Source organism: Ischnura elegans, chromosome 9 (genome assembly GCF_921293095.1).
Source record: "Ischnura elegans chromosome 9, ioIscEleg1.1, whole genome shotgun sequence".
NCBI classification, from domain to species: domain Eukaryota; kingdom Metazoa; phylum Arthropoda; class Insecta; order Odonata; family Coenagrionidae; genus Ischnura; species Ischnura elegans.
The window spans coordinates 77795628-77823487 of NC_060254.1; the positions used below are offsets into that span (position 1 = coordinate 77795628).

Genomic DNA, 27860 nt, shown 5'->3' on the forward strand with positions numbered 1-27860 from the left:
ATGGTTCGTGCGTCCACTAAGTCACCAGCAGTCAGCCGCATTCTAAGAAGAACCAGCTTGGCTTTGGTCCGTGAACGAATCCACGATAAGCGAAGACTTTTGGACTGCAACGCAAAGAAACTTATGGCACTACATCTTCGAATTGCATCGGTTCTCTCTCCTCTGGACTGGGAATTTATTGACCGAGTCACTACTGCCATGGGAGAAATTTTATTGGAAAAGGAGAAAATAAGACAGAAGAGTAAGTACGATCGCCTTCCAAAGTCTAAGCCTGTCGCTCCTCCATTGGACCCAAAACGTGTTGTTATTAATTTGACAAGTGAAAGTTTTAACGAGGCAACTTTTACGGCATTGTCCAAGGGACTTAACTTTGCTCCAGCACCCAAGACCATCCCATATTTAGATTATGTAGGTGGAATAGAAAATGCTGTTCGTAAACTTCCGGATGATTTGGCCGAAGAAGTGAGGGTCGAAGTTTCCTATGTTTTAAGTCGGGCAGTCCCACCAAAACCTAATATATCCAGAGAGGAACGATCTGCCATCAGAGCCCTTCGTGGGAACGAGGAGGTTACTATCTTGCCAGCAGACAAGGGGAACGCCACCGTAATCTTAAAAACCGAAGATTATCGTAATAAAATACGTGATATTCTAGAAGACCAGGCTTACCGGAAACTGCATAGAGACCCCACAGAAGCGGTAACAAGAAAGACGATTTCCCTCATCAAGAAGTCCAGTTTAGCACCTGAAGAAGCAAAGAATCTACAACCTGATGCTCCGGCTCCCCCTAGGCTTTATGGACTGCCCAAAATCCATAAAAAAGGAGTGCCGTTAAGACCGATAGTGAGTTCTATCGCTTCGCCCACCTATAATTTGGCTAAATATTTAACATGGCTCCTTTCTCCGTATGTTGGGCTTGGTGAACACCATGTCAAAAACTCGGCCGAGTTTGTGAATATCCTGGATGATATTAAAGTGAAAGATACGGACATTTTGGTCAGCTTGGATGTTGTGTCCCTTTTTACTCGAGTGCCACTCGTTGACACCATTGAGTTGCTGCAGAATATTTTTGATGAGAACACGGTGAAACTATTCCATCACGTACTGACGTCAACTTATTTCAAATATGACCAAGAATTTTTCGAGCAGACGGACGGAGTTCCTATGGGATCCCCTCTATCTCCAGCCATTGCAAATTTTTATATGGAACATTTTGAAGAAAAGGCGCTCTCCACAGCTCCGCTACGCCCAAGGTATTTTTTCCGATATGTGGATGATACCTTCCTAATTTGGCCTCATGTGTCTGAGGCTTTAATGAAGTTTTTAGAACATATGAATAACCAACATAAAAACATTCAGTTTACTATGGAAAAAGAAATAAACGGCAAGATTCCTTTCCTCGATATCTTGATCCACCGGAAGAGTAATGGTTGCCTGGGACATAGCGTGTATCGCAAGCCGACGCACACGGATCTGTATCTGAATGCTCGCAGCCATCACCACCCTTCTCACAGAGCGGCGGTACTTTCTACCTTAGTACATCGTGCCAAAGCCATCGCGGACACGGAAAGTCTTCCAGATGAGATGAGATATTTGAAGAGAACATTCCGGCAAAATGGATACAGTGACCGACAGATCACTTTGGCCATGAAAAGAACTTTTAACGAAAATTTGTCGGGTGGGAAAGAAGAGTCTAAGCCTGTAGCCAGGGCCGTTCTGCCATATATGTCGACAGTATCTACTAAGATCTCGAACATTCTCAAAAGATACAATATAGAGACAATACATAAACCTATTAGTAAACTGAGGGACCAATTAGTGAAGGCAAAAGACCCTGTTGGCCTAATGACACCTGGCGTCTACCAGATTTCCTGTGAATGTGGCCAAGTCTACGTGGGGGAGACTGGTAGAACGATAGCCACCAGGATTAAGGAGCATCGGAGGCATTTCAGACTTGGACAGCCTGATAAGTCTGCTGTGGCTGAACATAGCATGAATAGGGATCACCAAATTAAATGGGATAGCGCCAAATTAATCTGCCGTTCCAACAACTTCTGGGACAGGCTCGCTAAGGAGGCCATTGAAATTAGGCTTAATAAAAATAATTTCAATAGGGACACTGGATACAAAATTAGCAATGCGTGGAATCCCATTTTAAAGAAAATTAAAAATCATAGAACCCCACCGTTTCATAAAAATTCAGATTTTTCCGGCCGATCAGGGGTAACTTAATTGTTGCAATTTGTTTATAGTTACTTATAAACATTCTTTAATCAGTAAAAATTTATTATTCACCCTGAGGACGATGAACGAGGCGTTCATTGAAACGTTGGTGCCTATAAATCAAATCAACCGGTGGAAATCCCGAGAGGACTTCACTCGACCTCAGCTGTCGGTCGCCTCCTCCAAATACCATGCCAAACCAAGAAGAAGACCGTTTCGCCGTTCTCATAGTTTTTCGCGTATTCTTCGTCACTCTTTCGACCGTAGAAACTATACGCTTACGTTTAAGCAATGTTTAACGACTTATTGTTGCAGTCCAGTAAACAATGAGTAAAAATTTAAATTAAAAAGAAGAACTTTGTGCTTCCACATGAATATTTATTCACAAATTTACTACCATGGTTTTAACGTTTGACGTCATCATCAGGTTTTACATCACCGGATTTACCGTTTTAGTATTTTTACACCCTATACACCGTTCTCAGAGTTTATTATTTATACTTTATACTCTTTTTAACGTACTAATTTTAATTATTTTATCATCCCAACATTTTATGATTCTTTATTGATATTTTACACAAATTTGTTCAGTTATCAGTTTTTTATTTCTTCAAACCTCACATATTTCTTTTATTCATTTTTATCATGCCTTTTAAACCTTGTTTGAGTTAACTTCTAATGGCTTAAATTCAATCTATATTTTATTGCTACCATGTATCATACTTCCGGAGAACAATGAGTAAAACGATATATGACACGACTCTATGTAGCATCGGCAGAATTTCATACAAATGCTTAAATATCAGCGTTCTACCTTTTTGCGCCGATAGTTGACAGTAAATTTCCCCCATTCCAATTGTAAAATTCGTGATAAAATCCTTGATTTGTCTGGTCATTGTGAATAACTAAATTTTCACAATATATATTTGGCGATACAGACTATTATGGTGAGAAATTATTTATTCTGAACGTGGGTATTTTATTTGCGAATCACCCCTGTTTGGCTCCGCTATTCGACCTTCACCTTGACCTGAGAGACCCCCTTTTGAAACATTGCCGGAAGGCGTTCCTAGTTTCGCAGTAAATTATCGTTGGGATGGAGAGAACTTATCCCTGAAAATTCAACGACGCATTATATGGAAAGTCTTCTGCTTCAAAGGGATCTCCATTTTGCAATAGCATCGGCTCAACCGGCGTGCCTTTTCAACAGATATCCGGTTAGGCGGGAGGGAAAATCAAGGAGTTGGAATTGTGACCTCCGATGCGAACTACAGCAGCAGTGAACGCAATAATTCTCAGACGTCTCAGTCTTTGTCCGCTGAGCATCCGGCGCTGGTGTAGGTGTATGAGCCAAAGGGTATAAGGCGAATATTCGCGAATAGAGGGACCGGAAGCCTGTATTGCGAAAAGTTTTGTGGTCTTAATGACCGCGGTAAGGCAGGCGAGGATGGCACAAAGGAATTAAACCATACCCATCCACAGACCTTTCACTGCGACTTCTGAAGTCCTCCGCTTAAAGAGGTCCCCCTGTTTTCCCTTCGCGGTCGTATTTATTCCTTTGGCTGGGGAGGGCATTCTTAAAGGGAACAGAACCATTCTCAATGTACATGATAAACGTAAACACTTCTCGAGTTAGGTCCTCAGTCTCTATCTTTCCGACGTTTTGACGAGTGACTTATTCATCGTCATCAGAGCCGTTGAGGGCCGGGAGGCCGGATTGTGAAAAGTTTTGTGGTCTTAATAACCGTGTCGAGGCAGGCGAGGATGGAAATAGACGTGAAAGAAACAGAAAGTTATTTAATAATAACTACTGTCTGAAATTGTCCAGTTGTGCAATGTGAAGTAGGTTTAGACCTTCTAATGCCAATCTTTTCCTCGGCCTGTTCGAAGAAAACTCCCTGATAAATTACCCCCTAAAACGTCTTTTTTGGGTCAGATACATAAACGATATTTTTGTCTCCGGTCTATTGACATCAACTCCCTTAACATCTTTGTATCTTCAAACAACTCATATGCCTCTGTTTCTTTCACTTCTATTTCTAAAACTAACATCTCTTTCTTGGATGTGGACATACACCTTTCTAGCAATAACAAAGTCAAGACCTCGGTTCACTTCAAAGCCACAAACAAGCAGCAATGCCTCCACTGCAATATCTGCCATCTACCACACACCAAACGTTCCATTCCTTTTTCTCTCTCCATCCTTGGACGTAGGATTTGCTATAACCCTGAAGATCTGCAGAGGGTCCTCTCAAAACTGCACACCTCTCTTCTTCGCTGAGGGTACACCGAAAAATTTTTAAGCAGTAAAATTAGACAAAAACCATGCATCCCAAATAAACCTCGCGCTGATAAAAAATGTTCCCCCTCTCTTCTCACTGTCTACTTTCCCGGGTCTCATGCTCTACAGGATATCCTGAAGGATTTGTACAAAATTCTCTCCAGCCACAAATCCACTTCTAATATTACCCCTACTATGTAAAATTTTAGGTTTTCCCAGCGTATAGATTGATGAAAAATTTCTCGGGATTCCCACCGGGTGTGGTATTGGGTTAATTCTCCCAACGTTTCAATGGCTGAGTCTGCCATCGTCTTCAGGGGTTTATACTTCATGGTACTTTTAAAAAAAATACCTTTAAGAGTAAACCCCTGGAGACAATGGCAGACTCAGCCATTGATACGTTGGGATAATTAACCAAATACCACAGCCGGTGGGAATCCCGAGAAATTTTTCGTTATCCCTACTACTCCACGAATCACTAACAAAAGACCCTTTTTTCCCAAATTTAAATGCCTCCCGATATTTCCCTCCACCACCTGTACCTTCACTGCAACTTTACTTCCTTCATTGCAACTTCTGCCCAGCTTTCCATGCAGGCCAATCCACCACCCCCTCAATCTCAGAATAAATAATCACCGCGCCCCCTGTTGTCCGTCATCCCCCCACGCATCCGTCCCCGTACTCACTCATTCTTTGTTCCACGACTATCTCTTTTACGACTGTTTCAAAGATTCTGTTATATCATCCCTCCCCCCCATCGACTCCGCTCTCAACCTCCAAACCCTCAAATTTGAGTGCATTTTGCGATTACATGCATGTAACCCACCTGATCTGAATTTCGCCTGCTAACCCCCTACCCCCTGATGGCCCCTCTCCTCGTCCAAAATAGCACACGACATCGGCGGGAAGCAATTGCAGCGACTGTTCTTCAAATTTTTGTATGAAAAATCTTTGAAACGGCATTTATATGATGAATTGTGCTATACAATACGAGAAAAGACGATAATACTATTGCATCATTTCACTTTCGTCGATCCGTTAGTAAAAGTGCAATGTAATTATTGTGGTTATAATTATGATAATAATAAAAAATACGGCAGTCTTCCTTGTGATAAAATTGTTATGATCAATGTAAACTTCATATTGTTTTCTACACGGAAAAAAAGTTTAGCTAGAAAAATCGAATTCTGATGAAATTTATCAAACTTTTGGGTTCATATGGCACATTAAAAAATTCAGTAATTATTACCAAACCAGTTTGATAAATTCTATCAAACTGATTTGGTAATTGTTACCGAAATGGCTACAGCATTTCGATAAAAACTATCAAAATCGAAAGAGTAATAAAATCGACGTAGCGTGCACATGTGAAAGATTTTCAACCCAGAAAACACTATTATGATTGAAAATAATAAAATTAGGAGTTTGGCGTAAGTTTCTGCAAAAAAAATACAAAAAAAAAGTGGAAAAATTACAAGCCTGCATGAAGCATTGAACGTGGACCCTCCGCGTGGTAACAACGGACTCCAACAACTAGTCTAAATCGGTTGTCATAATAATTGCTAACTTAAACGCTATAATAATATATTATTATTGTTACTATTTAACCTTTGTTTTGAAATGTGAATAAGGTGTGACTACAGTTTCGCTTTGTATGCTTATGAGGAATACTTGATGCACACAATTGCATTACGTAGTTACTCCATATGAATATCTAGTGCAGATGCGCAAGAAAACTTTATTTGCAGGCTTATTACATCGATGTAGAGATAGCTTTAACGTGTTGGGTGATATCCTTAGCATGGATTGGGTCTAGTATCACGGCTTTTATCACATGTTATTAAACATGATCGCGAATGATTATACCTCAGGAATACCTCTAATTAAAGTTTTAATGTGTCGAAATACACAAACATCTCCTTACAGCTTTAATATCTATGATAATATGCGATTCAATCAATGTCTTTGATTCACCAGCTAACGGGTAGTATTGCAATTTAAAGCAGGAAAAAACAGAAAAATGAACGTAAACAAAATTAAAACGTTATCGCCATCACAAATAATGAAAACAAAATCATTTCTACCAACTTATCTTTTATGTAAGGCCTGTTTAAGGATCTTTCAACTGCAAATGTGCATTGGTATAAACATAAGAGGAACGATAGACCGTTCGATAGATTACGAAACACTTGGTAAATTCTATCAAACAAAATTTGCATAGCAATGTAGAGTTTGATAATTTTTACCAAACAAGCAATCACCTTCGTAAAATTAATCATAACTTCGATAAAAGTTATCAAACTCAGAATCGTATTGAATTAATTCGGTTATTTTTACGAAACTCTTCCGTACAATTGACCAAATTATGCAATACCAAAATGTTTGATGAAATATATCAAGAGCTCACGCTAGCGTTTGGTAAAATAAATCAAGTGCTTAATAATTTGCATCAAAGTTTAAGTATATTTAACAAAAATACTCCCTATCACGCCAGTTCGATAGTTTTAATCAAATCTTTTTTTTTCGTGTACTTTTATAGAAAGAATTGAAAACTTTATATTGTTTTTTTTTATTTTCCTTGACCCTGCCTCCCTTATAACCTACCAGTTTTCTCTTGAAGCAGCTGCTTCGAATGCTCCAGTAAATATTTTTCCGTTGGAGTGTTTGTTCCTCTTATTTTTTTCTGTTTTTAGTGATAGTGACACGCTAGTGAACTACTATTTTGTATACTACTCGCATCATTTCTGACTTTATTGTTCATATATACACTAGCTGACCCGGCAAACGTTGTTTAGCCATAAACATTATCTCTAGTGAATGTTTTGGAAGTCAAATAATAAATAACTGACTATTTGTTAGTGTGGGGATGTGGTATGCGATTCAAAGAGGAATGGAACGCTGTGAACGAAGAGGACATATAAAAATGACAAAATACCAAACAGTCATTTTCCTTAATTCATCGTAATTTCATTATCTTAATCAAGACACTTAAAATTGCGTTTCTTTAGGAAATTATGGCATTAAAAAAACGATATATTATCAGTCTCTTAGTGCAATGAAGTGTACGATATTTTTAGTGAGTCTATCTTTATCCAACACAAACAAACTGGATGGTTTATCCACGCAAGAGTGTGCCACGTACAATTGTCCGAGTGAAAAACACGGTGTGCCCAAATCTGAGCCACAAAAGAGACATCCTTTGGCCTTGAGACTTATTGAATGTCATTGTGAATGCAAATCTGATCGGTAATTAAACACCTTTGAATTCAATTGGCACATCTGCCGTGATAATAGGGATTCGTGGTAGTAATCTACATCTACATAATACCCCGCAAGGCGCCTAAAAGGCGTGTGGCAGGGGGTGTTAGCATACCAGTCGTTTACAGCTAATAAAAAAATGAAGTGCTCTAACGAAGTTGGGACTAGCGTTTATTAAAGTCCTTTATGGTTCGGGGGAAAAATGAATTCCCATATCCATCTGTTCGGCAAAACATCTCTCTTAATTTATCGCTTCTATCGGACCTGGAAATATAGTGTGGCTCTAATATTATGTTCTCTGTGTAGCTCTTAAAGATATCCATTCTCAATTGTTCGAGCAATCTAAGCCTAGCGCGCAGCCTCAGAGACTCCAGCGGCTCCCAGCCTAATTCGCTTAACATCTGGGTAACACTGTCTGTACGTCCAAATAGTAATACATGTTCTCCTTAAAACTTTCCGTTCAAAATGTTCCACGACGTTTTTCATAATTTTTTTAATAATTGAACCCACCATGGCGTGCCATTGCACAAACGAATCAAATTACGAACCATATTTAACTGTAGATGCAACCTTGTTGTAAACGGTGCGATGGCATGCCTTGCAAATACAATAAATTAAAAAAAAATGGTAGATAATTTACAGCTTTGCTGGTATAGCAAACTCTATCGATAGAAGAGATGTCGAACTACATAAACAATACTGACGGTCATCAAGGGGACAGTAAGCCAATAATGCTAAAATCACAGTATTTTTATGCATTTTTTTTTCAAATTTCCCCTTAAATCACTTGGAAAGCGAAAATTGATTGCAAGAATAAGAATGTGCATTTCTTTTTCTTTTCATACACACATAAATATCGTCATAATCGCAAGTAGAAAGTTTCCTCGGGGGAAATGGGCTAATGCATTTTTTATCTAGCGCATAACATTGTATTTGTTGCATGACAATGGTCGTCCTAAAGCTACCATTCATCGCAGAGGGAATATTATTCTTTTAGTCATGAGTTTGCGCTGGCTGAGCAGAGAATTTAATTGAATTTCTATCGACCTGGCAGCTTAGCATCCTGTCTCCATTTAAGGGTACAGTTGGCGCTTTTATGCATCGATGGTATGCAATATATTTCTCTCATCCATACTCCTTTGTGCCACCTAATCTCTTCGAGGCAGCCTTCCCTTCCTCGCATTAAGTAGCCAAGTCCGTGGATTGAAAAATGACTCCCTCTGAAGGGAATCCAACGGAGTGGAAATCTGATAGCATCCTAGGGGTGAATGCCAAGTTTGCCTTCGGGGTGGAATTTTCTCTTTTGTTAAAGAAAGAGCTATTGGTCATTTGGATCAGTTGCAAAGGTTTCACTCAGTTTATATTTTGGTTTCGCATTGAAATTTTCCATATTTATTCAGTGGATGCCGAACCATGCTAAGATTGATTTGGGCGTAAAGAGGTGAAAATATGCAATTTATCACTAATGGTAAAATTATGATTTGGAGGTGCGAAAATAGACAGCCGAGGTGATAACTCAATCATGTACCACACTCTGATGTATGGAACATTGTCATTCATAGAGGCAGAGAAACGATTTAGGGATTACTTTAGTGGTATTAATCTGAAATCTGATGGCAAGAGAATAATTGGTCACATGGCTGAGTTCTTACAGATCGCATGGTGTAAGATGGGCTCAAGCTGAAATGTTGTGATAATAGGGGATTGTTAACTTTATTTAATTTTTGAAGTGTATTGGTGCCAATCAATTACAATTTGATTAAATAAATTTCTTGCTTGGTCATTTATTTATCTCAATTCTTATTTATTTCAATAACCACCGAAATCACAATTTGGCCTTTACATCAGGAGTTTAAACAATTAACAACAGATAATCGCACACATCCATACTCTGGAAGGGGAAGAGAAAAGGAGAAAAAAAGGGGAAACATACCCCCAAACATTACAGAGGTTGACGATTAGTGGCCGTAATAATCATGATACGTTTCTAAAGTCATTCATATTAATTTTATTCCAGCAAGCTCTTTGATTTCAGTTCTCGCTGAACATTGCAAGTATTCCCACGTATTTCGTTCACTATTTTACGAGTGATAGTTTAGTGTATGGATGAGGTGTTGAGAAAATTATCTGCAAAGAAATTTAATGTTGGAAAATGTATGGTGAAATGAGTAATAGTGTCCGACATGTAAACCAAATTTTTCATAACAGGCATTGTCCAACCGGTATCGTAATCTGTATGAGAGAGAAAATATTGGTATCGAATTGAAAGCAAAAATAACATCGAGCCTGAGCAGGATAGTATTTAAATTTTATTTTAGCGGGTGACGCAACTTCATTTTGCCTTCATGAAAAATTCAGCCGTCGCAAGTGCTGATAATTTTATATCGTTGCATTCAGTTTCACGCCGCTTTTTCATCACGAATTTTCCGCCTCATTCACTCGAGTGCGATTGTGAGCCACTTTTCCCGATAAATGGTGATAAATACGCTCTACATTTTCACTTATCTGCGATTCCTGTTATTTGAAGGGGTCGCGTTAGAACCACAGTTGGAAAGTGAAACGAAACGAAAATGTTTCGTTTCTACCCGCAAGGAAACGAAAATACGAGGCCTAGGTTTTGTTTCGTTCCCGCACGAAATTATAATCACCAAGAAGTTAAGTTTCGACCCGGGACGAAACTCTACTCCCAGGAACGAAACGAAATTGATGGAAACTCCGCTGCTCATTGCTAAGTTTCGATCCCTGAATTTGAGTGGAGGGGGATAAGAGGGAATAGTTTCGACCCATTATGTTTGACGTAGGTACGTAAGAGAGGTTAAAAATTGAGCTTAAAAATCGAATGGCCAGTTTGTGTTCACCATTCTCCTGTTTGTGGCAAAAATATGAGTGCCCCATGCATCTAATGGCTGTAGGACCCCTTGTGAAAAAATTGTATAAACCTGTTTCAAATTTTTATACATTCTTATACATTACCATGGCAATGTATAAGATTGTATAAAAAATTGAAACAGGTTTATACAATTTTTTCATAGGGGACGAACCTCCATTTCATTCAACCGTACTTCATACTGGGTATTTGGGTCGAAACTAAAAGTTCAAAGGTGAAGCACGTGGTCCCTCCGGTGAGAAACGTAATCTACGTTTCGTTTCGTCCCAGAGTTTTAGTTTAGTTTCGACCCGAAGTAGTTTTGACTCCGATTTCGTTTCCACCCTGAGTTTAGCTCGCCGAGTTAAAATCCATTTTGTTTCGTTTCTACATTTCGCTCCCGGGAACGAAACTAATGAAATTTTGCGAAAAATCCACAGAGGAAAAATCATTCGCCTTGACCGGGATTCGAACCCGGATCCCTCGATTTCCGGCCGAGTGCTTTAGCCAGTTAAGCTACCGAGGCGTCATTATCCCCTGTGGAAATTTGTGGACTATACCGGACAAGGTGGTATGGACTGCTGAGCATATGATGCGACTAGCAGTCCAGGTCGTTCGCATGGCGCCACAGCCGGAGAGCAAAGCCCGAACTTTGAACGCTAGAGGTGTTCGCTCTGGACTTATGAAATGAAATTTTACTGGTTTTGACTTTCGTTTAGTTTCTATTGCCATCCCTGGTTAGAACTAGAAGCGCAGTCTTTTTACCACACCTGAAAGCGCCGGCAGTGGTCATTTTGATCGGTTCGTGTTTTCTCTGGGGAAGGCATTCGAAACTAAACGAAAGTCAAAACTAGTAAAATTTCAACAGCTTCGTTCCCGGGAGCGTAATGCAGAAACGAAACGAAAAAGCTTTAAACCCTGGGAGCTAAAATGAGGGTCGAAACGAAATCGGATTCAAAACTACTTCGGGTTGAAACTAGACTTAGAGTCTGGGACGAAACGGAATACAGATAATATTTCGCACCGGAGGGACCACGTGCTTCACTTTCGAACAGTTTAGTTTCAATCCATAAATCGAGTAAGAAGTATGGTTGAATGAAGTAGAGGTTCGGCCTACCGCCATTAGATGCATGAGGCACCCATTTTTTTAGTCTCTCCATTATTTCCTGTTTGGGGCCATTTTAGTCTCTAAATTTTCCCATCTCTAAATTGTCAATTAACTTCAGCCTTCCCCTCTGATCCCTTCCACCGTTCCCTCCAAGGCTACCTTCAGAATGACATAACCTCTCATCACATGCCCCATCCTTTGATTTATTTTAGCCATCAATGTTCTTTCCTCATCTATCCGATTCAACACTGGCTCATTCCTTACTCGATTCGTCCACCGTATTCCCTCCATCTTTCTCCAAACCCACATCTCGAACCTGATCCTGTCCCTGTCTTTCCTATCGACCAAGTCTGATGCACAGGTAAACGCACTCCAAGCATAACACTTCACCAATATCTTCCTCAATTGTAAGTCCAGTTCCTTAAAAAAACAACACTCTCTTCCCCTTAAGAACTCCTTACGTCATTCCTATCCTTCGTTTGATTTTTCCTATACTTTTCCAGTCCTTTGTCTAAGTTCCAAAGTAGCTCTAGGTTCCCACATTCTCACATTTTTAGTACAAATTGATTTTATTTTGGGATAAATTTTTAGGTGCTTAATTATGCTAGCAAATATGCTGGAAAATACCTGAAATTAATATCATAATGGTATTTGAAAATAACCTTTCTCATATTTACCACACACTTGAAATAAGTTTTTTATGTTGCAGGAATTCATTAAAATACCTAATTTCATTACAGAGGAATGTTGAGTTGATAATTAGTGGCCGTAATAATAATGATTCCTTTTCAAAAGTCATCCAAATTATTCAAAAGCCATTTTTATTCTGGGAGCTCTCGCATTGGTTCTTCGTTAAAATGACACAGCTGTTTCCAAATTCAAAGATGCCAGATGTTCCCGGCAGTCATCTTGGATCCTCTACCACAGCTATTAGAATCGAGTCGCGCAACCTCTGCCTAACTTAATTTTTAACCAAAACACATTCAGTTACCCAATATGCCGCCTCCTTCAAGGTTCCACAGTAGGTGCATTGATACAATCTAATATTTGAAGCCCGTAGTTTACCCGTTTGGCGAACATATTGCTCCTATATTTTGATGAAATGTTTTGACAATTGTTTGATCGGTAATATGATGTAAATATATTAATACCCATGCCCATTTGATTTTAGATTCCATTCTAATACAATGCACTTTCAACACATTGTAATCGTTTTTTTGTGTTAAGGTATAAAAAATACTCAATTTTGCATGATGTTTATGGAGGCAGCTAACTGTAATTTCAATAAAAAGTAAAATTCTGAAAAATTGTGTTCATCGTTGCTATAATAATGTGATAAAAGGACGTGAGAGCTATTTTATGATTATAAATACGTATGTATGTAAATAAAGAGTTAGGTGGACTAATGTTGTCTGTAAAATAAAAAAAATCCTAGCAGATGCTTGTTAATTTAAATATTACCATAACTTTCCAGTTTTTGGCTTAAAAAATTAGCCATTATTCAAGGAATTTATGAATTGAAAATGATTTGATTGATTGTCATCTCTAATTCATGAAAATGTCTATATCGGTTTTTACTCCTTAGATTTGTCATTTTTTTCCCAGTTTTTTTTTTATCAACTTTGAGGTGCGACCTTACTACTGATCATTTGAAATGCGATTCCGTTGCTAGTTTGTCAGAAAGTTCTATCCCAGTACCACCGTTTGGATGAAAGAGTTCCTTAAAACGGCGCAATTTCAAATAAATGATCCCTTTGTTCCAAAATTCAGTGTAGAACTGAAAATGATGAACTCTAAGTTAATATAAATTTGCTCTAAAAGCACTTAAATAAATTATATGGATTACTCACCTAAAGAAGTTATTTAACTAGTGACTATTCTCATTCCATATGAATTACTTGCGCTTTGATTTCCTTTAACTTGCTAAGATAACATCAATAGCATTTCAAGAACATTACTCACCTAAAGAAGTTATTTAACTAGTGACTATTCTCATTCCATATGAATTACTTGCGCTTTGATTTCTTTTAACTTGCTAAGACATCATCAATAGCATTTCAAGAACACGCATTTAAATGTGGCATTTTTACTATCCCCCCACTCCATGAAATGTGGCACCATAAAGGCAGTTTGGACGCGTGTAATAAACATTTTTTTCTACATGCCACATTAAAACAAGTGATTTTACCACGATTTTATTTTGAAGCCTGTTTGCTTGTCCGACCGGAAAAAAACATTTTCTGCGCAAATTTAACACACTTCACGATTGGCTATCAACTTGATATTATCAGCACAGATCAGAACCAAATGACTTCAATGTATTCTTACACCAATCGCCTTTCGCACGAAACACAATGCATTCTTGTACTCAAGGGGACTAAATGAAAGAGGCACCAGTCCATCCCATTGAAGCCTGATTCATTGCTGTGACTTTTGGCGCATTTCAATCGGTTTGTTAAAAATGTTCGCAGCGAGGCAACGAGGCTACAGTGATTAATTTTTCTCGACATTTTGTTTTTTTTGCAAAAAAAAGTGACCAAAAGCAGGGGAAAGTTAGGAAGAGTTTGATGTATCAAATTATCATCGGCATGCATTTCTGTGAAAAGTCATAATTTTAATTCAGATCACTTCTCCCGTCAGTGACACGAGTGGAGACTCTTGTAAACTCATTATATTCGCGCTGGGTAACATAACATTTAAAGGCCTGCCTAAGAACCTCCTATTGTACTCTTTGTGTTTGTACTATTCCTAGATATTTAGAGGTATGGTGAATCCCAAATTTTGGCAATTAACATTTGAAAAAATGGCTCTGCTACAGCGTTACCTTTAAGGATTTAATTCATCACTTTTGTTATAGTTTTTGGTGGCTTCTTAGGTAGGTATAAAAAATTGAGAAAATGATATGAAAAGTATTGAAAAATAAATCTAAAGAACCACATTGTTACGAAAGAGAAGAGAATATTCTAGTAAATAAAAAAAACTTTACATCAGAACTCACGTTTTTATTCGAGCTAAAACGGAGAAAATCAATTTCAACCATTTAAATCAAATTCCTTGGATGAATTATTTGTGCTCTGGGTGATCATTTGAGCTGTTTTTCGATAACATAATGCAAAAATAAAAGTTCGCATGTCCAAACTCCGCTCTGCTTAAGTTACCAAACTCTCCTTCAGCTTGCTGTGAATATTCTCCATCCAACGTTTCAGTTATAAAGCGTTTAGCTCCAACCATTATTGTGCATTATTCCCTCCATGAAATAAAGCGGTCGTCTCTTTGAAGGGGAGAATGGGTGGGAAAAATGAAATTCTACGACGGATATAGCAGCGGGGTTGGGGGCAAAGGTGAGGCGAAGGCCGAGATAAGGCAGTTTTTGATGCGCTCATTCCGTCCCCTCAGAGCGAGATTAGCACTTGGAAAATGAAAATTTCACGTGAAGGCAGGCGTACGGCAAGGATATCCCCTTCCCCACCCACGCTCCAAATTTGGTGTAACCCCCCCCCCCCCCGCTCCATCCCTCCTCTGGGTCCACCCGAATTTTTTCATTATCCTCCCGCTGTTCCCCTCCGCCCCTCCATCTCTTCTCATCCGCTTTCATCTTGCCGTTTCCTCGCCTTCGAATATCATGCCATCCATCCCAGCAGTCTCAAAGCGTACGCATCGCACGTCTGTTTTGCCCCGGGGTTTGGCCGTGCAAGATTATAGCTCGCCTACACGCCTACCTCCGGGAAGGCAAGAGACGGATCATTGCATCCAGCTTCGATGCATGGTTGATGCTATTATTAAAGTATTCTATAAATTTTGGTAGGTTTCCATAGATCATTTATAGAGTGCGCTGGCAGTCTGCCCTTCATAACCCCAACATGTTCTCAATGGACAATGTCGAAGAACAATAAACCATATTTTTATTTTTTAAACCATTATTCCTTCATGGGCGCCCGTCAACAATTCTTTATATGGCCTACTCCATTTCGTTCGAATTGCAATTCAATAAAAGGATTTGGTTAATGAAAGGGACGTATGAGGTAATTAATATTGAAGTATTTGGCCGCTTAAGGTATACTTGAAGTGTTTTGCGGATATCTCAGTCAGTCCAGATTTGAATCCATCTTCACTTCGCAACAAGGTGTACTCCCTTTAATTTCATCATCAAAACACCCTATTCTCCTCCTCCATCTCCCTCATATAACTAACTCAGTACCCTCTAACACTGTTTTCAACATCCCCTCCCCGCTCAGTATTCGCTCCAACGATACCTTCTGTCTCCTGCATATCTCATTTATAGACTGCTTCTCCTCATCCACCATCTCTAGCACTTCGTCGTTTCTTCTCCTCTTCTTCTACTTAAGCTTCTCCATTCTTCATGGGTGATGTAATGAAGCTCAATTTGATTTTTTACACAGTGACATTCCAGCTATACTTGAATTATATGACGGAATACTGTACGAGTTCAATAAAATTTTATTTTTACCTTGTTGCGCATTTGTAAAAATGCTGTAGGGCTTTGAAAAAATACAACCATTATAATGTTAGGTATCTTATCCTTTATATTTCATTTGCCTTCCATATTGAACGAATATATTGGCGCTTGAATTCATTAAGCGGGTAAATAGGAACATATTTGTGTCACGTGTATTCGAGTATTGTGTCCATAAGTGGTTTAAAAAGCGAGAAAAATAAATATAGTTTCAATGGATGAAATAGATGGAGAGAATGCTCTTTGGCCCTCAACAATATTTAAGGTCGTCTAGGTATCCAGGTTGATATAAACGTCGAGATATCGTTTTGAATTTATGATTTACGAAATGGAGAGAAATATAAAATTAATGACACATGAACTTGTGAAAAGCAGCCAATTTTTCGTATTTTAGCCCATGTTCTAGGATTCTACATCCTCTATTTTTGATTATGAGCGTTTGAACTGAAAAAACTTAAACGAAATAAAAACAGCATTTTTGGAAAATAAACGGACAGAAACTTATTAATTTGACTAGGTATCCGATTTAATATGCCTCGAATAATGAAGTTTTCGGATTTCACTGACGAAGTATGTCTCTCAATGTTTTGTCACCTTGTTATATCGAAGTAAAGTTTAAGACAACAAAACGAATTTGTTATAATAAAAAGATGAATACGGTTAAGGAACTTAAATTGGAGAAAGAACCGCCTACATCGTTAACAATGTTATAATATGAGTAGTTCATATTCTGAATAAACATTTGAAATTTTCCATGATAATTAAGTTATTTTGACCCAGGTTTCAATGTTACTACATCATCGTCAAGGTAGAGAATGGTTTTACAGTCATGAAAAATTGCAAGTTTTGAGGGGGTTGCTTAGGACCTAGGAGTTGCAGCAGGCGTATTTAAACCTGAAACGGCCGTACGAAGATGAATTGACGCGGAGGAAAACCCGGAAGCCAAGCTGTGCTAAAATTACAAGTATTTATATAAATATAGAAAAATTCCACTCCATCCACCCTGGGATCCTCGGATTTTATTTCACTCGCTTTTTTGTTGGATTTGGTTTCGGTAATATTAGCCCTTTCCAACCCAGAGCTGATTCTGGAAGATATCAAATTTCAAGATTTTTCATTCAATGATAACTATTCCGGCAGCTAAATATTTCGTCATTAAAATTTGCACTACAAAAATAATAGGTAGTTTAGATAACTCCTAATTAGAGCTTTTTAAGTTCAAACATTTTTGATGTTGCTTAGAAGCAACATTGGGTAATAAAGGGTTAACGATTGAGGGCGTTACCCATCATTCTGATGTGTTTTCCTTCCTTTTGCCCAACCTTCAATCATCTCTCGTCCGTTTTCACGTTCCACCATCAAAGAATATTCTGCCCATCCCTATAGAGCCTCTATCAGCAGCTCCTCCGTCTTCCCACTGGGTTCTACATCACTTTTTTTTAACTTTTTATGATGTTTCATGGAGTTAAGGTCAAATTGAAACCAAGTTATAGCCAACGTTTCTATTTATGTAAAATCATCCTCAGGGCTATGAAAGTGAAAACATGAACAATATAAAATACAAAGATGACAACGATATACAATAGTTTTACATAAAAATGTTACGATCGCGTTTTTTTACGGTATTATAATTTAAAGTATACACATATATATATAAGAACAGAATATAATACACAAAACATTTTGACTTACCTCTTAACTTTGTACATATTTATTGATGTTATGTGACTAAGGTATTGCAACACCTAATTACCGTTAATTTTGATTGAGCGATCGTAACATTTTTATGTAAAACTATTGTATATCGTTGTCATCTTTGTATTTTATATTGTTCATGTTTTCATTTCGTAGCCCTGAGGATGATTTTACATAAATCGAAACGTTGGCTCTAGCTTGGTTTCAATTTGACCTAAACTCCATGAAACATCATAAAAAGTTAATTGAACAAGGTCAAGAATAGAAGAGGAAAAGTAGTTCTACATCACGGCATTTTGGCTCGCCAACTCACCCGCATGGCAACAGAACTACGAGATGCATTCTGATATGCTTGAAGGTGGATTTTTGCAATTACTACCCTGTGTTACAGATATTTGATCAATTGGAACCGCGTACATCGTTAACAATGTTATAATATGAGTAGTCCATATTTTGAATAAAAATTTGTAATTTTCCACGATAATTAAGTTATTTTGACCCAGGTTCGAATTTTAATACATAATCGTCAAGGTAGAAAATGGTTTTACAGTCATGGGAAATTGCAAGTTTTGAGGGGGCTGCTTAAGAACTCGGCGTTACAGCAGGCGTATTTAAACCTGGCCTGGAACCGCCAGCGACTAGGAGGTTAGGCTTTCATTGTTTGATCAATGGACAATCTTTCTGAGATATACATAATGAGAACATAATATGAGTAGGTACTCTACTAACAACGTAATATGAGAACCCCACCGAAACGAATAATCAAAGCCGGGTAAAAGCTTATGAGTACAACCTTGATGAAAGGAAATGCAGTCAAACCTTGATGAGCAAGAACTGCATCAGTGAGAAGCCTCTGTAAGTGAGATTCATTACCTTGGGTCCCGTCATTTTTACCTTTGAAAGCCTCTATAAGTGAGAATCAAGGAACACCTCTAAGTGAAAGATTTTTTGGCCCACTTTAGGCGCGAAAATGAGTGCACGCTACCAGACTCAATAAGGAATGACGGTTGAAATTTATAAAATCGTTTTAGGCTTGATTTTGTGGAATATTGCTATATACATGATAGAAACACAAATGGTAATTTCCACACTATTTAATTTAACACTTAACGACCGACAATGGTTTTTAATAATAATATACTAATGAATAATTTTATTACTCTACACACAAATTACATGACAATAGCAAAATTGAGTAATTTTAGGTAGCCTGATTGAGGCTACCATCAAAAATAATAACGCATTATGCTTTATATATAGTGTAGCTCATTTTGTGGTACCTTGATAATCTATACAAACAAAGCTTAAGTTTTTTAATTAAGCTTAAGTTAAGTTAAGTTTAAATTCTTAAGCTAAGTTAAGCTTAAGCATTTCAACACTTTGTACCTGTATACCTTGAAAATGACACAAAGTGTTGAAACCATGGTCGGTCGTTAAATAATTCATGGTTAAATAATGTGGAAATTACCATTTGTGTTTTCATCATGGTTGAAATTTAGATTTGTATTTATTTTAGTTGACGTTGAGTTATGGGGAGCACGTAATTCACTAAATTAACTCGAATATTAATTCCTAATTCACACTTCGACGGACGTTATGAGGGAAAGGTAGACCGTGATATTTTTTCGAAGAACTGAACGAGTTGAAATTCTATTCAAATGGTGTTTTTTTTACGTGACACTATCACGTGGACTGCCTTTCGTTTTCCTCCCATCCTTCGATCTATCTGGCATGGTTGGCCTTACCGGTAGTAATTTAGAATTAAATCCGCCAGTGCTGCTCTAGGGGTCATAGAAACTCGCAAGCCTTTCCACCACGTCAATGTTGTAAGCCCAACGGAAAGGATAACGATATAAATGGTATTTCAGAAGTAATCTTCAATACTTCAGGAGGTGGCATGAGAGACAATTTTAAGCACTTTTATCTTATAAACATGGGGTTACAACTCCTTTGTCACAGAGCTATGACCACGAAAATGTTTTTGGATTCACTTTGCAGTTGCCATGAAAACGGTTTTTCTTGGGCATCCAGCCTTTTGGACATTTTATTTGAGACTTTTGATTTTTAAGGACATTGAATGATTAAGGTTGGATGAAAAATGTGCGATTATAGTTGTCCGAAGTAATTAACCTTTGAGCTTAATTAAACGAGATATTTTAGCGTGTTTCATCAAATACGATTGTTATTTTTTTTCCTTATCTTGACCTCGTTTAATTCACGTTAAAACATTTCTTTGAGTGTAGGTTAACGTATGTTATACAAAAAAGTATATTTATACAATATATATATCAATAAATATGTACAAAAGTTAAGCCGTGATGATGGTTTAAAATAAACAGAATCGTTGGCTATAACTTTTTTGTATAACATACGTTGACCTACACTCAAAGAAATGTTTTAACACAAATACGATTGCGCAATCTCACCCATTTTGAGGTTGTAAATCTGGGAAGTGCATCCAAAAAAAATGTTTGCGTTGCAGTAGCAAAAGATTTGCGACCCTATGTTTGTGGATGATAGGGGGAAGGGTAGGAAATAAATATCTACTTCCTCGCGCACACAATGAGCTTGAAATAATCGAGCGAAAGCGTGGACTATCGCCATGAGCAACTGAGCTTGCACGCACTCATACTTTGCCACACTAGTCAGTCGGGCCGTTCAATGTCTCCCTTCCTGCATTGGTGTTCGGGCGCATTCATTATTCCGACTAACTTCGTGAATCATTCAGCTGGGAGGCTTGAGGGGGGGGCGGGATGCGGAGGATGGGGGGCAGCAGTTTAAGCAACCGGAGGCTGTTCTGGCCCGGACCTCTGCGTTACGCATTTCGATTTCACATGCATAGCTAAGAGTATCACCACGGAATCGATGCTGGGGCAGTTTAATTCATCCAAAGGGTTGCTAATTAGGGTGTTCAGTTCAGATGATAAATGCTCGGAGAAGTCAAAGACTTATTCTTCTATATTGCGTTTATTTATTAAACACTGTGCTCAACTAGCAGTGGATCCACTCCGAAATATGAGAGGCGCCACTACATAACAGTAAGAAGATATCGCCAAAGTGGAAAGGAGACTTGCAGTGGTTTTTGTCGCTTCCGTCAAATAAATGGTGAAAAAAAAATGAGAGGGTAAAGGAGGCAGTGGACAAGAAACCCTAGGGCGGGCTCGCAGGTTACACTTCTGGGGGCAGGGTCTGGAAGCGTTAGCTTATCACCTCTGCGCCTCAGAAGGGGGAGGACTGGAAGGAAAAAGGAAGGAGGCGCCGCCGCGATAGGACCCCGACGACGCGTCCTGGGAGGGGATAGGGAAGGAAGGGAAGGGACGAGGAATCCCGCACCGTCACAAAGGCGGGCGGGTCCTACCATCAGCGAAACTAGGCAAAGCCATTAATGTGCCAGCGATTTTAGAGGATTTTCCTTCCTGAATGAGGAAGAAAAATCCATCGATCAAATCGCTGGATAGGTAAGAGAGGCAGTAATGCTTATCAACCCACACCAGGCTAAAGACTGTCTCGTTAAATTTACTTACTTTATTTATTTACTATCAAATTCCTTGTAAACAGCACATGATGGCCTTTTACAACGAGGATTTCCAACATTAAGAAATTACAACACAAACATCCATGCCCTGGATAGGGATCACCTACCCAGGCGGGATTCGAACCCACGACCTTCGGTTTGGCAGGCGAGAATTTTACCCCACCGCCACCGAGACCGGCGATGTGAGTTATTACTAAAGTATTTTACCGATCTTGGTAGATTTCCATGGAGTATTTAAAATGCATTCTCGCTGTCTCCCCTCCCTTCGTAGATTTCCCTCATCAATTCAGTATAAGGTCTACTCCCATCATTCTGTCTAAAAATCCTATTCTCTTCCTTCCTCTCCCTAGTTTACCCAACTTTCTGTCCTCTAATACTGTTCAAATTAAGGCTGGAAGGCGATACTTGGTGGAACTTGGTGACAGAAAACATAATAAAGATACAATTTTGTATGTTCCACAGAAGTTTTAATAACCGACCCAGGTTTCGACAGTACACTATGTCATTATCAAGCTTTGGTAATGACATAGTGAACTGTTGAAACCTGGGTCGGTTATTAAAACTTCTGTGGAACATACAAAATTGTATCTTTATCATGTTTCTCTAATGCTGTTTTCAACATCTCCTCCTCACTCAGCACCCGCAATATTGTGCAGTGACGAAAAAATGAGCTACTTAAAAAATACTTTAAACTTAAATACTTGAAAACTTCTTCTAATCATAACACTACAGTGCACCTTGATAACTTTGCACACGGCTTTACAGTGTACACCCTATAATTACTATATTTCTACCTGCTACCTGTATGTGCTCGTAGACACTTTGAAAAGAGGCTGCCTCTGCTTCCGGTCAGAGTGAAATTATCTTTTTATGCCTGCATTTTGAAACAGTTGACAGGATGTCTAGTGTCTGTAGGGCCGAAAGAAGTGGCGAGTTACTGTTGGCGCGGCCGAAAACCTTCTGAGGTTTGAGTGGCCTAATAACTAAGGTCAGGTATCCATGGGAGACGTAAAACATCTGATTAAGGACATGACATAGGTGCGCGCGACGATGTTCAGCGCACCGTCTATGGTGTCAGGACGAGAATGATGAAGGGGAATGGCCGAGGCTGGACTGTATGGGCACCCTTAATTTAGAAGCAGGGGGAAGAGGAAGGGAAATAAGATATATAGACGAAAAAAGAAGCGGGAGAAGACGACTTTAGACGTGATGGCCAGAGATAGTCTAGGCGCCCTGGAGAAAATTCGGAGCTGGTAGAATATGTGGAGGGAGAATTTAATAAGAAGCTAGGAGACGCCTAAAGGCAGTGATAGAATCAACGGCTGCCAAGTTGTGGAACGTGTAGACGAAAGAGAAATGAAGGCGCTTGCTGGATCAGATGACTGAGAGTAGAATAAGTGCGGGGCTGAAGGCAAGTGAAGAAAAGTGAGCAGCGTCGCCCGGTTTTCCTGAACCCGTGTCGCACCATGAGCCTGTCGGCCATTCACTCCATGCGTTTCTCTTATTGAAGAGAACGAGAGGACAGGCCATTCCTTATATTTTTATCCTCTAACAGATGATTATTTGAATGTGATTATACTTTGCTAAAATTTATTCCATTTGAAACTAGTCATAACTTTCTTTGTTCACTCTCAGATTCGGTTCTTAAACCTGAATATTGGTTTGGATAGGTATTAGTAGTTCTGAGTCAAGTATACGCCTCAGGCGTGAATTTTGCACATTCAGCGTGGGTCAATTACTGTATTCTGGTCATCTCGCATAGCTGCAATTTATTTTGTGGATGTTTCGGAAAATTTCGCCCGGTTCATGAAGCTGGGACTTTTAGGTCCTAATAGACGAGGCTGTCTACCCTCTCAACTACGAAGCTGCTAAGTCTGATTATTAAGCATGTAAATTTGGTCTTTTTCGGCGATATTTTGTATACTGAAAATTTTGAATTGATAACTTAAATTTTTTCCACAGAATTTTTTATTAAAACATGACCCGTTATTTCCTCGGTAAACCTCATACTTCTCATATTTATCCTGAATAATTGACAGTTTTAAAGAATATATGCATACTGGAAGATAAAGCACAGTCTTTACGAATAGCGCTTATTACTTTTTCATTCTCATCTATGGTGATTTCCACTGTTAAAGATTATTGTTCTCACTTTATGCTCTGGTTTCACCTTTAATAAATTACCTTGTTCGATCAAAGAGTTAAAGAGTATAAATTAATTTTTTTTAAAGGCCAAAGATTGGTTGCTATCCCATGACTATATAAAAGTTCTTTTTTGATGTGTTTGTTAATACTTACATATTATTATATATTATTTTATATATTATTTTTATATATTGTGAAAGGAGAAAAAAGAAATTTATTTTGTTTTGTCCATATATTATGCTTTGTTCTCGTTTATTTTAAGTTATGGTCACATATATGTTTCATAAGGATAATGTTTCAAAAAATTATATATACTTTCTTTTGTTTTCTGGCCTGCCTTGAATTAGATTTTTAAGATGGTAGATTCCATGCTGGTTTTTTATTTTTACGATTGAAGCAACCTAAACCTCCATTAATTTTGTGTTGTTAATAAAAGTGTAAATTCAAGGTTGGATTAATAAATTCATTCATTCACCTTAGCCCTAACAGTGCAAACACTCAAATTTATTTATTTTATTTAAGGATGTGCTCACTTGCAGCATTTCTGCCACTTTATAGTGACGCAGTAACAAACACGCATTTTTTGAGAGAGATAACCTTTTTTTCACCCACAACACTAAAATTAATAAACAGTTGACTGCTGAATCACCGTATGTCTCTCATCGGTTAAGCATTTCTAGAGATATATCACCAGAAGATGAGGTTAACCGTATAAACAATAAGTTATGTGGAGAAACAAAGCTCAAAACAAAAAAAATCGAATTTTTCATCGCGATCACTCTGAGTCATAACTGATGTATGTCACCCATCCTGGGCAAGGCACCTCGTGCAACACGGTGGCTCTATATCACTTCGCTGAGTCTGGAGTGTATCGGGGCATCGCGGTATCGGAAAGGTCTGTCCAGAAATCCATTTTCCCGCGAGGGTGAAAGGAGCGATTGTGCTCGCGGAGTGTTTTGTGGGGAACATAGAAACGCTATTCCGGCCACTGCTGTTGCCTCCGCCGCCGGAGGAGATAATTCGAGCGGAGGGCACGAGAATTTTGAATGAGGGTGCAAAAATGGGGGTGTTGTTGCGGAAAGAGAAGGCTCCGTGGAGGGCGGCTGCCGATTGTGCCGGCTCGGAGGGCGGAGGTGTCGCTAGTCAGGAGATGAAGTGTTCGCCTCATTGTTGCCATCGGCCATTGTTGTCGCTTGGTCCATCAAGGGGGGACCTGTGTACGGGCCTAACTATGATTTTCGGGCTATCATAATTTTGTCCGTTTGTCAGTAAAGGTGATCTCTCTCATCACTTTCGGCTGAGATAATTTCAAACTGCGGTAAGGATTTGATTCAAGGTAACTGGAGCGTTAAACTAGAGCTTTTAAACTAAACTAAAATAAAAAGTACAGTTTTCGGTGTAAATTTATGGAAATTGTTAATAGTAACTTAGTGGAAACCCTTAATCTTATCCCACACTCTTTTAATCTACCGAGCTAGGTTTCAGAACATTGTGCTATTTTGATGGTGCATTGCTTAGGTGACAGCCTATTTTTGCATTTCACCCACTGAAATGTATTAATAGGCTGTCGTCCGAAAATCATATAATTTGAAAATTACATGATGTCCGGAAACCTAAGTATGTCGAAAATAAAATTGTTTAAAGATACGACTTAATTATTTATTATGTTAAATATAGGCTAAAATTATGTCTTACAACCCATCCCTACCGAAAATAATTAACAAATGCCCTAATTTATGCCGGACCCTTACAGTTGCCAGCGTCACTTGATATTGTAGTAATAAATAAATATATACCGCTTATTCTTTTAATAGACTCAATCGACAGGCTTTTTTTGGTTGTGCCCTTTGGTCGCTAAGGAGCCATCCCATAATTATATAACCAGTTTTTAAACAGTTTTTCATTTGTTTTGTCTATAATTAAGCAAACAGCAAGATAAAAGAGCACAGTCTGACATCAGTGGGCTAAACTAGCATGTGTTTCTTTATAGGCATTCGTTTAACGTATAAATGGGGAAAACCATCTGAACAGGAAAATTTTACGTTATTCATCATCTTCAGGAAGTCAAGGTGATTATTAAAAATTCCTGCGGGAAATGTATTTAGTAGCTATTTGTTTTACACTTATTATTTTTTCATCCGTTTTGTAAATTAGCTCTTCCAAAATATAATTATCATGATTGAAATTGTACTACGAACAACCCCACCTATAGTTTCAGACTACGCTTCTGTCGTAATCAATTAACTACTTTACCGAAATAGTCATGTAATTTACCTAATTACGAAGATCCTTATGGTGTTTTAAAATAGCGACTTTGTCTTTTAGCAAAAAATTGTTCAATTTTTAAACTAAGTGGTTTTTCTATTCATCATTCATGGGATAGACAACACATGTTAATATTTTTAGCATTTACTATCGCTAGAGTATAGGGAACATATTTTTTCTCTGGTGGTGCAAAGGAAAATTTACCGCTGACTGAAGCTTCTACATTATTAAATGAGAAGAGAGGATTTATGAGGCGATAAAATTAATAATATGATCACCTAAGTGTGATCAAATGCAATTTTTGCCTCATATTATTTTAGAAAAGAGCGTGCGTCGCGCGTAAAAATTATAAGCCTAATACAGACTTTTTATTTGAATGGATAACCTTTATTTGTACGCATGCGACTAATTTGGCCCTTATATTTTTTCATAGCCTCTCTCGACATCTACGAAAGTCATTTTCGCTTCTGAAAAGGTTGAAAGCTGTGATTCGGTTTAAAAATGAATATAAAATTGATTCTTTAGAGTTTCCATTCAATGACCATACAATGATCATATATGTTATTTTCTCGGGCAGGAAATTATTTGTGCACTGAATTGATTTATTTCGTTGGTAATGCATTGTATTCCTGCTGGTTGTTTAATAATCAGATTCAAGAATTTAATTTTGTATTCATATCCTTTGATGTTTTTTTTCAAAGAGGTTCTTCAATCGAGAAAGCACATATGAAATTAGCCTTTTCCTGCATATTCATTTGGTAATGAAGAGTCAATGAGACTACTGTGTGTTTTCCCTGTTTATTATATTTTCCCACCGCAATTAATCAAAGAATCTCATTACCATGTATTAGCGGAGTTATTAATTTTATTTGAGGGCATTCTGCTATGAAGGAGAAATTCATTAGATTGTTATCGCTTTTGCCCCACAATGAATGTAATAGTAGGTACTTGAGAACCAACAGAATTTTGTTTATTACTTTTATAAACGAGAATTACATTTTTGTGGTCAGCATTAAAATTTTTGCTGCCTCATATGAAGTAGGTAATTTTTTCCGAAAATACTATAATTTTTATAATTATCTGAATTTAAAAAAAATCCTTAATCTTTATGGTTTCCCTATGGTTTTGTTTAACATTAATCATCAGTTACCTGAAAAATATAATAACCGATTGATAAACTGTACTAACAGTTTTGGAGTACAAAGTTTTAGTACAAACGATTAGAGCTGGTGACGATATCTTTCAATTTATTTTCAATAACTATGTACATTTATTATAAGTTTTCTAATTGCATTTGATTTCGTGGTTTATGATCCAGAATGGTAGTAGGTAATGACTTATTGTGTGATCATAATGAAACTTTTTGTGATGAATCTGAGAAAGTTCCAAAGTGTGCGCACATTAGCATTTGCTCCTAGTAATTTTTCAAACCAATTTGAACTGGAATTTATTGCATTTTTCTTCGCTATTAACACGTTAAATTTCAAAGTGATTTGAGACTTTTGTACGTTACATGTACCCATTTGTGTATATGCTTTTCTCGGCGAGGTAAATAACATAAAAATATCCCAGGTTGGGCAGAAACACAGGAAACAAAAAGATTAAAAAAACACTCACTGAGCTAAATTTTCGGTGGTATACATCCACCTTCCTCAGAGTTAGGTAGGAGACTCCCAACCTGGGATATTTTTATGTAATTTGTGTATATACATTTATGATTGTTTGAGTAAATGTATATACACAAGTTTCAAGTATAAAGTACTAGGCTGTGAGTCCTAGATATGTCATGGTCATTTGAGTATGTATGAAATTGTTCCTTATGTGAAATGATGTGAATTTCACCTCCGTTTACGTGGCAGGATTGAAATATTACAAATACCACTTTGCGCGGCTTCAGCGCAGTTTTGATTCTCTCACCCTGTTGCAGCTTCTTTGAAATCCTTTCTCCCTCGCAGTGACATCGTGAACCGCATTGCTGTGGACCCCAAGCGCCTCTACCACCTAGTACCATGA

At 38.1% G+C, this 27860-nt stretch overlaps 1 protein-coding gene across 1 annotated transcript; it reads left to right on the plus strand.

The window, feature by feature from the left end:
• On the plus strand, positions 1-27860 carry LOC124164967. The gene is made up of 2 exons (XM_046542205.1): positions 1-1250; positions 27803-27860. Exons 1-2 carry the CDS (start codon positions 1-3, stop codon positions 27858-27860), a joined length of 1308 nt encoding a protein of 435 aa, XP_046398161.1.

What these genes read in the sequence shown, in the direction of transcription:
- LOC124164967 (XM_046542205.1), top strand. Translation starts at nt 1, where the DNA reads ATGGTTCGTGCGTCCACTAAGTCACCAGCAGTCAGCCGCATTCTAAGA. An exon ending in ACAGCTCCGCTACGCCCAAG is followed by an intron (nt 1,251 to 27,802) that starts GTATTTTTTCCG and finishes TCTCCCTCGCAG; the next exon opens with TGACATCGTGAACCGCATTG.